At 44.8% G+C, this 13,163-nt stretch overlaps 1 protein-coding gene across 4 annotated transcripts in view; it reads right to left on the reverse strand.

Annotated features, from left to right (window-relative positions):
• Positions 1–13,163, reverse strand: part of AP1B1 (adaptor related protein complex 1 subunit beta 1) — a 392,478-nt gene that overhangs the window by 352,307 nt on the left and 27,008 nt on the right. For all 4 annotated transcript variants that reach the window (XM_029571861.1, XM_029571859.1, XM_029571858.1 and 1 more), the window contains exon 3: positions 7,818–7,923. In XM_029571861.1, coding sequence (XP_029427721.1) covers positions 7,818–7,923 — 106 coding nt within the window. The remainder of the gene's footprint in view (positions 1–7,817; positions 7,924–13,163) is intronic.

Below are 13,163 nucleotides of genomic sequence, written 5' to 3' on the forward strand. Positions count from 1 at the left end.
AATGCAAATGATATTGAGCTTCTTTTTTCCCCTCTTGTGGTAAAAGAAGTCACTATCTCCATGCGGTTTCCTTTTCTTCAAAGGTGGGGCATCTTTACAGGTAGAAGCATGCTTACTTGCTTTCTTATGGTGGACACCTGGAGATTTTACTACATGCATCATAGTTTGTGTCCCGTGAGTCTGGGGGAGTGATTTGGACACCACTTCCCCTGTCTCTGGTTGCTTATGCGCTGAAAGCAAGGAATGGTGTGCCGTCTTCGGTGCCATATTCGTCACTTGGTAGTTGTGGCACAGAAGCTGACACCTACATGTGCCACCTTGTGCACCGTATGTGCTATCATATGCGCAGCCTTAGGTGTATGTGCCATGCCCCGCGCTGTGGAGGGTACTCTGTGCAGTCTACGGCGCCGGATGCCCCGTACTCAGCTCTGTATGCATCATTTTGGACAACGAGTTCACAGCATGTTGTGTTTTCGGTGCTTTATGTGCTGTTTTTGTTGGTATGGAACTAGACTAACGCATTCTTGAGCTCCTTAAGATAGTCAGGGGGCATCCCTGCAGAAGCCAGCCAGAGCTCCTGCCCAGGATGGTGTACCTGATCAGGAGAGGACTGAGCAGTTGGAAGGGGTTCTCCTACCTCCTCTGGAGATGACTATGAAGAGGTTGTTAGCTGACCAGAGGTCTCCTCTGCCCTCAAACAAGCTTCTTTTTCTGATCGTTGCCTCTGTGCCATTTAGGACATTCTCCTGCAGTTGTGGCAATTGGTCTGGTCTGATCCAGGCTCAGACATGATATGGCCACAACTGCAGTATTTAAAAACCTGCAGTCTTCTCCTTATCCACAGTAGCACTAAAAAGCTTTCCGGGGGGGGGGGGGGGGGGGGGGGGGGGTTGTTGCTGAAGCGAGAAACAATGAAAAAAACATCTGAGCAAGAATCAAGAGAGATTCCACAGCCGTGCAAAGTGCAGATAAAAAAGAACTGAGAAGACTTCTAGAAAGCTAGTTTGCACAGGAACTACCACGTATGCCCAGTAGGGAAAAAAGCCTTAAGTTTTGAGAGACAGTTCCACCTGGTGCTGACCTGGTAACATCACCCATTCAGCATGGCTAATTCAGCCTGCTTATTGATGGAAAAAGATATCCTTCACATCATTATGTAAAGCAAAATTGCTTACCTTGTAATAGGTGTTATCCCAGGACAGCAGGATGTAGTCCTCACATATGGGTGACGTCATTCACGGAGCCCTTAGGCGGGAAAAACTTCTGGCAAGTTTCTAGAAGCTTTTGATTTGGCTGCCTGAGGCTACTGAGCATGCCCGGCATGCCATGATATTCCCTGCCACAGGGGTCTCACTCCAGTCTTGTATGTAGCAAGAAGCGTTAGCCAATAAGAAACTAAAGTCTGATGCCCAACTCCGCGGGGTGGCGGGTGGGTTCCGTGAGGACTACATCCTGCTGTCCTGGGATAACACCTATTACAAGGTAAGCAATTTTGCTTTATCCCAGGACAAGCAGGATGCTAGTCCTCACATATGGGTGATTAGCAAGCTAGAGGCTGAGTCATTGTCCATGCAGGTAACCGGAATGCCGTGTTTAAGAAATGAGTCAGCCGAAGAATACAGCAGGATGGATGTAGAAGGAGTTGGGATTAAACAGGAAACAAGTTCTTTAAGACAGATTGTCCATAGGCTGAATCCTGTCTTCCTTCCTTGTCCAAACAGTAATGAGCTGCAAAGGTGTGAAGAGAACTCCATGTTGCTGCTTTACAAATGTCAATAATTGGCACTGAACGAAAATGTGCTACTGAAGTTGACATGGCTCTTACTGAATGTGCCTTTACTCGCCCTTGGAGAGGAAGGCCTGCTTTTTCGTAGCAGAATTGTATACAATCTGCTAACCAATTGGATAGAGTATGTTTTCCCACTGCTTTACCTGGCTTATTTGGATCATAAGAGACAAAAAGCTGATTGGATTTTCTAAGGGATGTAGTGCGATTCAAATAAAAAGACAATGCACGTTTACAGTCCAAAGTGTGTAAAGCTCTTTCCCCTTGGTGAGAGTGAGGTCTAGGAAAGAATGTGGGTAAAACTATTGTTTGATTCAAGTGGAATTCCGTAACTACCTTAGGGAGGAATTTTGGGTGTGTTCGGAGAACCACTCTGTCATGGAGAAACTTTGTATAAGGTTCGTATGTGACAAGTGCTTGTAACTCACTAACCCTCCTAGCTGATGTGATGGCTATGAGGAAAATAGTTTTCCATGTGAGATATTTAAGGTCACAGGAATCTATAGGTTCGAAAGGAGAATGCATTAACCTTGTTAAAACCAGATTCAGGTCCCATTGTGTAGCAGGAGGCCGAATCGGTGGCTTAAGGTGATTGAGACCTCTCATGAATCTAGTGACGAGAGGTTGTGTGGATATAGGTGCATCCCCTATCTTGGTGTGGTAAGCGGAGATTGCGCTGAGATGCACTCTGATTGATGATGTCTGCAGACCTGAGTCTGAAAGATGGTACAAATAATCTAATAGAGAAGTAGTGGGGCAAGTGAAAGGATCTATGTGCTTTTGCTTGCACCAAGAAGTAAACCGCTTCCACTTGTAAGAATAATTTCTTCGTGTGGAGGGTTTACGGGAGGCTATAAGTACTTGAGAAACATCAGTTGAAAGATCAAGGGATTGTAGGATTAGGCTTTCAACATCCATGCTGTCAGGGATAGAGATTGGAGGTTGGGATGGCGCAACCGACCCTGATGCTGAGTAATGAGATCGGGAGGTACTCCCAGGCGAACTGGATCCCTGACTGACAGGTCTAGCAGTGTGGGAAACCATACTTGTCGAGGCCAATACGGGGCTATGAGTATCATTGTCCCTTTGTCCTGTTGCAGTTTCACCAGCGTCTTGGTGATAAGCGGTATTGGAGGGTACGCATAGAGTAGGCCTGAGTTCCAAGGGCGAGCAAAGGCGTCCTTGGCTGGGTGGTTCTTCTGGTTGTGTAGAGAACAGAAGTTGCGCACCTTGTAATTCAGATGCGACGCAAAGAGATCTATTGACGGTTGTCCCCACTGTCGGAAGATCTTGGTCGCAACTGAGGGATTCAAAGACCACTCGTGTGGCTGAAATTGGCGACTGAGTCGGTCTGCTAGGACGTTGTGAATCCCTGCAAGATAAGTCGCCTGTAGGAAAATTGAGTGGTCTAAGGCCCAGTCCCAAATTTGTGCTGCTTCCTGACATAGGAGATACGAACCCGTACCTCCCTGTTTGTTGATGTACCACATGGCTACTGTATTGTCCGTCTGGATTAGCACAGTCTTGTGTGAAAGGTAGTCCTTGAACGCATGCAGCGCATAACGTATAGCTCGAAGTTCTAGAAAATTGATTTGATATGTGGCTTCGAGTTTTGTCCAAGTCCCTTGAGTTTGAAGAGTGTGCAGGTGAGCCCCCCATCCCAATGTGGATGCATCTGTAGTTAATGTTATGCAAGGGATCGGTTTTTGGAAAGGTAGGCCTTTGCATAAATTGTTCTTGATTGTCCACCATTGTAGCGAGGCTCGAAGCTGGTGGGTTACCTTGATTTGACAGTACAGTGGTTGAATGGCTTGGATCCATTGTGATCGTAGAGTCCATTGGGTGAGTCTCATGGCAAGTCGTGCCATGGGTGTGACGTGGACCGTAGAAGCCATGTGTCCCAATAGGAACTGATGAGCTGTCACGTACGGTTGCCTTGATACCTCGTATGCCAGTTGGGACAGCGTATGAGCACGGTCTTTTGGAAGAAACGCATGTGCTATGTTGGTGTTTAAGTCTGCACCTATATATTGGAGCACATGAGATGGTTGCAGCTGGGACTTTTGATAATTGATGATGAATCCCAGCTTGTGTAGTAACTGTATTGTGGAATGAAGAGAAGTTACTGCTCCTTGTTGCGATTGGCTTTTTATGAGCCAATCGTCGAGGTAAGGGAACACATGAATTCCCTGTTTGTGTAAGTGTCCCGCCACCACCGCTAGGCATTTTGTGAATACTCTCGGGGCGGAGGTTAGGCCGAACGGCAAGACTTTGTATTGGAAATGGTGATTTTTCACCTTGAATCTGAGGTATTTGCGATGAGGTGGGAAGATTGGAACATGAGTGTATGCGTCCTGAAGATCCAGAGAACAAAGCCAATCTCCCTGTTGTATGAGTGGAAGCATGGTTCCTAATGATAACATCCTGAATTTCTCTTTTCTGAGAAATTTGTTGAGATTTCTGAGATCTAGGATGGGACGTAGGCCTCCGGTTTTCTTTGGAATGAGGAAATACCGGGAATAGAATCCTCTTCCCTTCTGAGTGCATGGTACGGGTTCTATCGCATTTGCCTTCAGAAGGGCAGATAATTCTACTTGTAATTGAGGATCGTTGTCCAGATAGGAGTGTTTTCGTGGTAACTCCTGAGGTGGGGATGTGAAGTCTAGTTGGTAACCTTGACGAACTATTGATAAGACCCACTGATCTGTTGTAATGTTTTCCCATTGTGAGTAAAATTGGGAAATTCTTCCCCCAACCGGTAACTGTGGATGAGGGTTGGGTAGTTGGCAGTGTTCTCTGGGACGGCTTTCAAAAACCAGAGGTTGAAGTTGTCTGAGGCGGTGGCTGAGGTCGTGCGGCCCTTTGCTGTCGCTGTTGAGGACGCTGTTGGGGTCTCGCAGGTCTTGGCCTAGAGTTCTGCGGATAATATCTCCTTGGTCTATAGTATGGACGCTTTGTGTCCCTACGGGGCGGTCTTCGTGGAGGATGGACTGATGTGTCATGTGACAAAGTGGAGAGCTGTTTCAAAGTCTCAGAGTGATCTCTAAGTTGTGCAACAGCGTCTTGCACCTTTGTGCCGAACAAATTGTCACCCTGACAGGGCAAATCCACCAACTTGTCTTGAACTTCTGGGCGCAAGTCCGAAGCCTTTAGCCAGGCCCATCTTCTTGCAGATATTCCAGATGCTGCAGTCCTAGCAGAGGTTTCAAAGGCGTCGTATGCTGCACGAACCTCATGCTTTCCAGCATCAAAGCCTTTTTGGATAATCTGTTGAGCTGCCTCTTGTTGTGTTTGAGGCAGTGAGGGTAAGAATTCTTCCATCTGTTTCCATAAATTCCTTTGGTGCTGCGTCATGTACAATTGGTAAGCAGCAATTTTGGAATTTAGCATAGCCCCTTGGTAAATCTTCCTGCCAATAAGGTCTAAAAACCTGTTATCCTTTCCAGGAGGAATAGAGGCATGGGTTTTAGATCTTCGTGACTTCTTCTGCACAGATTCTACCACTAGGGAGTTGTGAGGAAGCTGGGTCTTGTCGAATCCTGGTGCAGCTTGGACTAAGTAAGTAGAGTCCACTCTTCTGTTGACTCCTGGTGTTGTGCAAGGGTGTTCCCAGATCCTTTGCTGGAGTTGCAGCAACACCTCATGCACTGGGATAGCCAAATTGTGTTTTGGGGGATCTACGAACTGTAGAATTTCCAGAGTTTGCTGTCTTTCGTCCTTTTCTGCTTGTAGTTGAAAGGGAATAGATTCTGACATTTCTTGGATAAATGCAGAGAAGGATAAATCCTCAGGAGGAGATTGTTTCTTTGCCTGAGGGAGAGTATGATCCGAAAGGAAATCCTCCGAAGAATGTTCAGATTGTGTATCTGACCAGGTATCCGATATTGTCTGGTATGTATGAGAGGTTTGTACCCTAGATGGGGACATCCCTGATGTGCCCTGTAAGGGATCTTGAGGGTCAGGTGAAGTGTCACTTACTTCCCTTTCTCTTTCTGTGTCTGCTTCTTCCTCAGGCCCCACTGGCAAAGATGCCAAGAGATCTTGGTATCTCTTCGTGAGGATTTCATGTAATTTCTTTTCCGAAGAGATGTCAGTGACAGATCTGGAAGTGTGTTTGGACTTCCCTGGTGCCTTTTTTGAAGAAGGAGTTAAACTATGTACAGGAGCTTCCGTTGAAGCTATTGTATAGTGAGGTGTTACCGTGGAAGTTGCTGGTATGGACACAGGAAGTAATGAAGGAATTGGCCTAGGAATCCATGATGATACGGAGGCCATCGATGCCATAGACGGCTGCGGCTGAATCGATGATGGGGCTATCGAAAAAGTAGCCCGTGACATCTCTGAGCAGCCTGAGAATTTTTCTTGTACCGATGGTAGGGATATCGGCATCGTCATCGAGGTCGATGGAAGTATGGCCATGGAAATGGATGTTGGCATCGACATCGGTATCGTCATCGTTCCCGATGGCGTCATCGAATCTGTAGTCGGTATCGACTGGTCCTTCGGCATCGGCCCGATGGCCGGCATCGACGGCAAGGTCGGCATCGACCCGGAGGTCGGCATCGACTCGGAGGTCGGCATCGGCGATGACGCCGGCATATTCTCTTTGAAAGCATCCGTGACAATCTGCTTGATTAAAGCTGTTAGGTCGGATACTGATGTCGATGGCAGCGGTTCTGTCACGATGGTCGATGACTTTTTTCGTTTTTTAGGCACTGGTTCCTCTGGCGGTGGAAGTGGAGGAACTGTATGATGTGTACGGTGCTTATGTGGCGGACGAATTTCAGATGCCGATTTTGCGGACGAGGTAGATGGGGTTGGCGAAGAGGCGTCCCCCGATCCCTCGATGTGGCGTTTGGTTATTAGTAACTTTTTTGTAACGCCGGCCGGCAAAGATTTAGAGGAAGTTATCGGTGATGGCGGTGTTTGAATTTTAAAAAGTTGGGCCATCTTTTCGTGTCTCAACTTCCTACCTTTCGCCGTCATCTCTTGGCACTGGGTACAGGCAGCGATGTCATGGTCCTTTCCCAGGCAGCGAACGCACTCGATGTGCGGGTCTGTTATTGACATAGTCCGGTTGCAGGCCGGACATTTTTTGAACCCTGTAGTTCTGTCAGTCGACATCCGTCGATCGTACGATGATTTTTTTAAGGAAAAAATTTTATAATGTTTGTCACCAGCCGGTGACAAACCGAATGAGACCCGGTAAGGTGAAAAATTTTGAAATATTTTGTAAGTGTGAGGAAATCACAGGCTCCTAATGAAAAACGCGATGCAGTCAGCAGCGCGGAAAAAATAAGACTGGAGTGAGACCCCTGTGGCAGGGAATATCATGGCATGCCGGGCATGCTCAGTAGCCTCAGGCAGCCAAATCAAAAGCTTCTAGAAACTTGCCAGAAGTTTTTCCCGCCTAAGGGCTCCGTGAATGACGTCACCCATATGTGAGGACTAGCATCCTGCTTGTCCTGGGATAAAATAATTTGCTCCATATTTTCTTGTAAATATTAATGTCACAAAACTTTCACTACATGGAAAAATCTGTTTTAAAGATCAATTACATTTCAAACTGGAACATATATCCAAATTCACTTTTGAGAGTGAGTCACACTGGAAAACAATCCAACAGGAATTAGCATGACCATCTACAATTAGTCATGGACCCACATTTTCATATATTCTGCTCCCCTGTCTGCTCACCCTCTTTATAAAAAGAAAGCCACCCATTTACATAACTGTACACCCACCAGTTCATTCACAGTCCAACACACCTTGCCAATATATCTCCATGCACAAACCAACACCTGCCCCACCATAATGAGATACCTGCCAAACCAATCCACAATCTAACAAACTAAAATCACATACCATAACCACATTTTAAAAATGGATTTAAAACTTTATTACATGCTCCATCAGAAATAGCAGCAAGCAAGTAAATATAATCCCGACAAAAAGCCACATGGCCGAGCTCTATCCAGACACGATACCACTTCCCATCTACCTATAGGTGTGAACCTTCACCCCAGCATACCTGACATCTTTGCCGACAGTCATGGAGGCAATCACCTTCTTCACAGCCTCCTTCTTCTTCTCTTTCTTGTCACTGTTCAGCTCTGCCTTCAGTTCAAAGATTTCACCTGCAGAAGGAGGAAACGTTTTTAGAACAGAAGCAATGTCTGTACATACAGTAATGGAATTATAATAAACTCTAAATCATTAAATCAGTCCTTGGATTTGAAAATGCCAGCAACACCAACATAACAGAATGCACAGACTGGAATTCCCAGTAAAAAAAATAGGATCTGGAAGTGCTGGCAAGGGCAATAAAGTACTTGTGACTTGAAGGACATGAGCACCCTCCAGTATGAGCAAGCTAAGTATTACATGGAAAAGAAGAGCTCTCCCAATCTTGCTACTGAGTAGTGAAGTTAATGCCATAATCATTGGGACTATTGCTTGCCTACACCTGCCCTTCAGACTATTCCACTTCCATCAACTTTTTTTGTGGTTCTGCAGTATATAACCAAGGCATGCACTCGCTCAGGCAGGAAAAGGGATCTGTAACTATCTATTCCTCATTCAAGCAAGAGAATTCCACTGCTTCATGCACTGAATTGTACTTTGAACTGCAAACAAGTATTTTCTCTCTCTCTTTAAGCCACTGAATTTAAATTTCGTTATTGATCCAAAATAGACATGTGTATTTTATTCTTCCATCTATTGGTGGATTATCGAGTACAGCACAGCTTACCCATTTCAGACTGAGGCATCTGCTGACTGCAACTGAGCTGCTCAAGCAGCTAACAATACAGTCTATTATAGCCTTCCACAAAATATATAAACTGCAAAACTTTGCAAGTTTGGACCTCACTACAGCACAGAAACCCTCCTACTCAACCTTTCTGATACCATACTAAGAGGCTTCAACAACAAACTAGGGTACCTACTGATCCTCCTCGACCTCTCCGCAGCCTTTGACACAGTGGACCACAAAAGGCTTATTTCTAGCCTAGAAACCATTGGGCTCACGGGCAAAACCCTAAGTTGGTTCACCTCTTTCCTTAAAAACAGGTTTTTCAAAGTCTCCCACAACAACAACTCATCTGATGCTATCCCACTTGAAACAGGAGTACCACAAGGGTCTGCACTATCGCCCATACTCTTCAATATCTACCTTCTACCTTTATGCCAACTCCTATCAAGCCTAGGCATCACTTACTACATGAACGCTGATGACATACAACTCCTCATCCCAATCTCTTCCTCCATAAAAGATGCAATGTCAAGAGCAGCCTCACACCTTGATGCAATTCGAAACATGCTAATCAACCTAAAATTATGTTTAAATATGAGCAAAACTGAATGTATTCTAATCGTAAGAAAAAACTCAGGATCAATAACCATACCACCCTTCCAAATTGACAACATTCGCATTCAACTTAAAGACAACGTAAAAGACCTAGGCATATGGTTAGACAATGAACTAAACTACAAAAAACACATTACAACAAGAACAAAAGAGGGCTTCCATAAACTCCAAATACTCAAACACCTAAAACCGCTGCTTCACCTCCATGATTTCAGAACCATCTTACAAGCCCTTATCTTTTCCAGTCTGGACTATTGCAACTCTCTCCTGATTGGTCTACCTAAAATGACCTTAAAACCATTGCAGTTACTTCAGAATGCCACTGCCAGAGTCCTGACTGGTAAAAGAAAATCTGACCACATAACCCCCGTACTCAACAATTTACATTGGCTACCAGTAGAGAAAAGAATATAGTTCAAAGTTCTTACAATTCTACACAAAATAATTCATAAAGCAGACTACACAGCCCTGGATAACATCATACATATACATAGGTCACTTCGTACGACAAGGACAACAAGTAAACTTCAACTAGAGGTTCCATCACTTCCACATGCCAAACTGTCCTCCACAAGACACAGAGCCATCTCCATCATTGGCCCAAAATTATGGAATTCATTACCTCATCACCTGACCTCTCAAGAAAACATTAAATCTTTTAAAAAAGATCTTAAAACCTGGCTACTCAGCCAAACTCTCATAGACAGCACACTCAAAGACTGCATAGGATAAATCTACAGTCCCCTCCCATTGACTACCTTTCTGACTCCCAGAAACCTTCTCGATTTTTCTCTGCAGCAGCTGGCCCCTTACATGACTGAGCACTGATATATACCTAATTTTATTGCATATCTTGATTGGTTTAAGCTTTTGTTCTATACCGGTTTCCGTTTTTCTGTTAAATGCTTTAAATGTAACAGGTTGTTGTAAATGTAAACCGGAGTGAAGGCAACTTCTGCTATACCTCGGTATATAAAAAAATGCTAATAAATAAACAGTATTATTTACTATACCAAAAACTTACACCAACAGAATACTGTGAAAGGATCTTCATAATCCAGACTCAGACACTTGAAATTTTGTATGTGTGGATTGTTGTAATCTTCAGTCCATTTTTTTTTTAGTTTTTAGAAAAAAATGCTTGAATATGTGAAACCACCATGTCCCTAAGACTTTCGCATTCTCATATATTTCCTCTTTTCCACATATTGAAGTCCTAAAAAATTTTTACTTGTGTTCACATGTTAATGTCCCAACATGAATCCACGTTTTGAGGTATTACTTCAGAGGAACATCTGGTACCCACAAGTCTTTGATATTTCACTTCATTTAATGGTGAATTAAAAAAACAAAAAAGAAGAAAAGAAAGAAAAGGAGTTGCTCATGTTAAAAGGCTCATACACGTGAGTATATGGGCCAAGCGTGAGCAGCTCTTATTTTAAAAACGGCAAATTACACATGAATATGCACGTGCAACAGAATGCGTGAAAAAAGGTCCGGGACAGGGGTTTTCTGGGACAGGGTCAACATTTATGCGTGTAAATCCTGATTTTAAAAACTGGCGAACGCAGCGCACACGAGGCTGTAACCTGCGCATATTTACTTCTGCTCTTTTTCAGGTGCAAATCAGAATAAAAGTAGTTATAGCCAAAAGCTGATTAAGTGAAGGGTTTGGGTACACTGGAGGGAGTGCAAGCTGAAGAACCAGTGGGGTCTTGATGACCTAGCGATAGACTGGGCAAACTGCTGGACTAAGTGGTCAAACTGGTTATTTCCTTCACATGCACATGTTTTAAAACGTGCTCACTTGCAAGTATAAAAGCCAACAAGTCCTAAGGAAAGATGCATGAATAACATTTCCTTGCGTAACCACTCAGAATTAGGAGTACACATATGCACAGAAGGCGTATTTTATATTATACAAGCCGTTAAGCCCGTTAAAACGGGCTACATTACATTTTGTTTTCAGTCCATTTTCTAACACAGCACCCTTCTACACTTTTTCTCCCTCTCTCCCCCTCGTTCACTCCTCCCCTTTCCTCCACTCAGTCTTACTCACCTTCTGTCTCCCACTGCCTTCTTCCCCTCACTCTCACCTCCCTCCTCTTCCCTCAGTCACTCCCACCTCTCTCCCCTTCCCTCAGTCACTCCCCACCCTCTCTCAATCCCATCCTCTCCCCCTCAGCCCTCCTCCACTCCCTTTTTCTCTGCTCCACAACTTCTTACCCTTCCACTTACTCACATCCCTGTCTCTCACCTCTCCCTCATTCTCCCTCTCCCCCTTCCACTTACTCACATCCCTGTCTCTCACCTCTCCCTCATTCTCCCTCTCCCCTCACTCTTCCCCACCCCCCTACCTCCCTCCCACACTCACCCACTCCTCCCTCCCTCCCACTCAGTCCGTCCGTCCCTCCCTCTCTCGCTCTCCTCCCTCTCTCTCCTCCCTTCCCTCCCTCTCCTCCCTCCCTCTCCTCCCTCTCTCTCCTCCCTCCCTCGCTACTGGCCGCCGCCGCCCACCACCGCCATGTTTTTTTTTCCTGAAGCTGCCTAAGAACGACGTGCTCGCCCGCACATGCGCAGTAGAGCTGCTCTCTACTGCGCATTTGCGGCACGTCGGTCAACCTTCATTTATTAGGTTGATGTGCACACAATTTAAAATGACAGCGTATGTGAGCTCATGCCCACCTATGCATTTGGGAGGGCAGGCACGCGCGCTTGTTTTAAAGTTACCGTCCCTGTGGGACTGCTCAACAGTTCTGAGTCTAGGGGACTGAGGAGAAAATGAAGACCTCTGTTCATTTCCCCTTTCCATCACTCACTGTGTAATCCTGACCAAGTCAAGTAAGTCTTCCCCCACTGTGCTTACAACTCTTAGACTAAGTTCTACTGGGAAGAGATGAAGGGACCTTGCAAACCTATGATATAAATAATTTTTTAAAAAGTAGAAAAGGGGTTGCAGGTGACTACATGGCTCCATAGGAGACCAGCTTAGGACTATAGGCTCTAAACCTGGGCAGGTAACTCTGGTTCTGGAGTGCCATAAACAGGTCTAGTTTTCAAGACATCCACAATGAATATGCATAAGGTGTGTACGCATGCAAATCTCTCATGTACATATGCATTGTGGACGTCCTGAAAACCAGACCCGTGTGTGGCCAGGACAGGAGTTGTCTACCCCTACTCTAATCACTTTATTTTATTTAAAATATTTCAATTTCACCAAATTCAACAACATTTTTCAAAGCAGATGATAAAAGGATACAGAAAACAAAACAAACATCAGATACATCTCAAATAATAATGTAGAATACTAAAAACAGTTTCAGATAGTAATAGATACTGAATGTAGTAAGGTCTCTCCCCTCTAAGTCAGGGGTTCTCAAACCAGTCAGGTTTTCAGTATATCCACCATGAAAATGCATGAGATAAATGTGCATACAATTCTATCTTACGCATATTCATGGTGAATATCCTGACAATCTGACTGGCTAAGGGGTCCAGAGGACTAGTTGAAACCACTTCTCTGGTAAATGACAGGAGAAAAGCACAGAATACACACTGCTTCCTAAATGCATTCAGGGTGCAAGGCCCTTTTAGAAGAGTCAGGGAGGGCGTGCAGTGAAAAACCTTTCTTCCATCATCTCCCCAGTTTAAGGTCAGGGAGTCTAGAGGAAGATCTCTCCCCCCTTGCATCATACAAAAGCAGTTCAATTATCAGCATGCTGCATCGGAAAGACAACCCTAGCCAGGACCTATTGTAAAACAGGTAAAGTGACACTCCCTTCTCATCTCTTGCATTGACAGCCATAGGATTAATATACTATTTCGTAATTTAGGATTCAGCTCTCTCAATAACACGAACCTCTTACACCTAAAGACAATTTAAAGAAATTGAGAAGAAGAAGTGTCATTTCCTCAAGTCTCGGGGAATAAACATTTCATTGCCCAGTGGATTACTTGCCTCTTCAACAGAGACCCCTCATCTCCTGCAAGAGTCCTAATCCCCAC

The sequence above is a fragment of the Rhinatrema bivittatum genome, chromosome 11 (genome assembly GCF_901001135.1).
Source record: "Rhinatrema bivittatum chromosome 11, aRhiBiv1.1, whole genome shotgun sequence".
NCBI classification, from domain to species: domain Eukaryota; kingdom Metazoa; phylum Chordata; class Amphibia; order Gymnophiona; family Rhinatrematidae; genus Rhinatrema; species Rhinatrema bivittatum.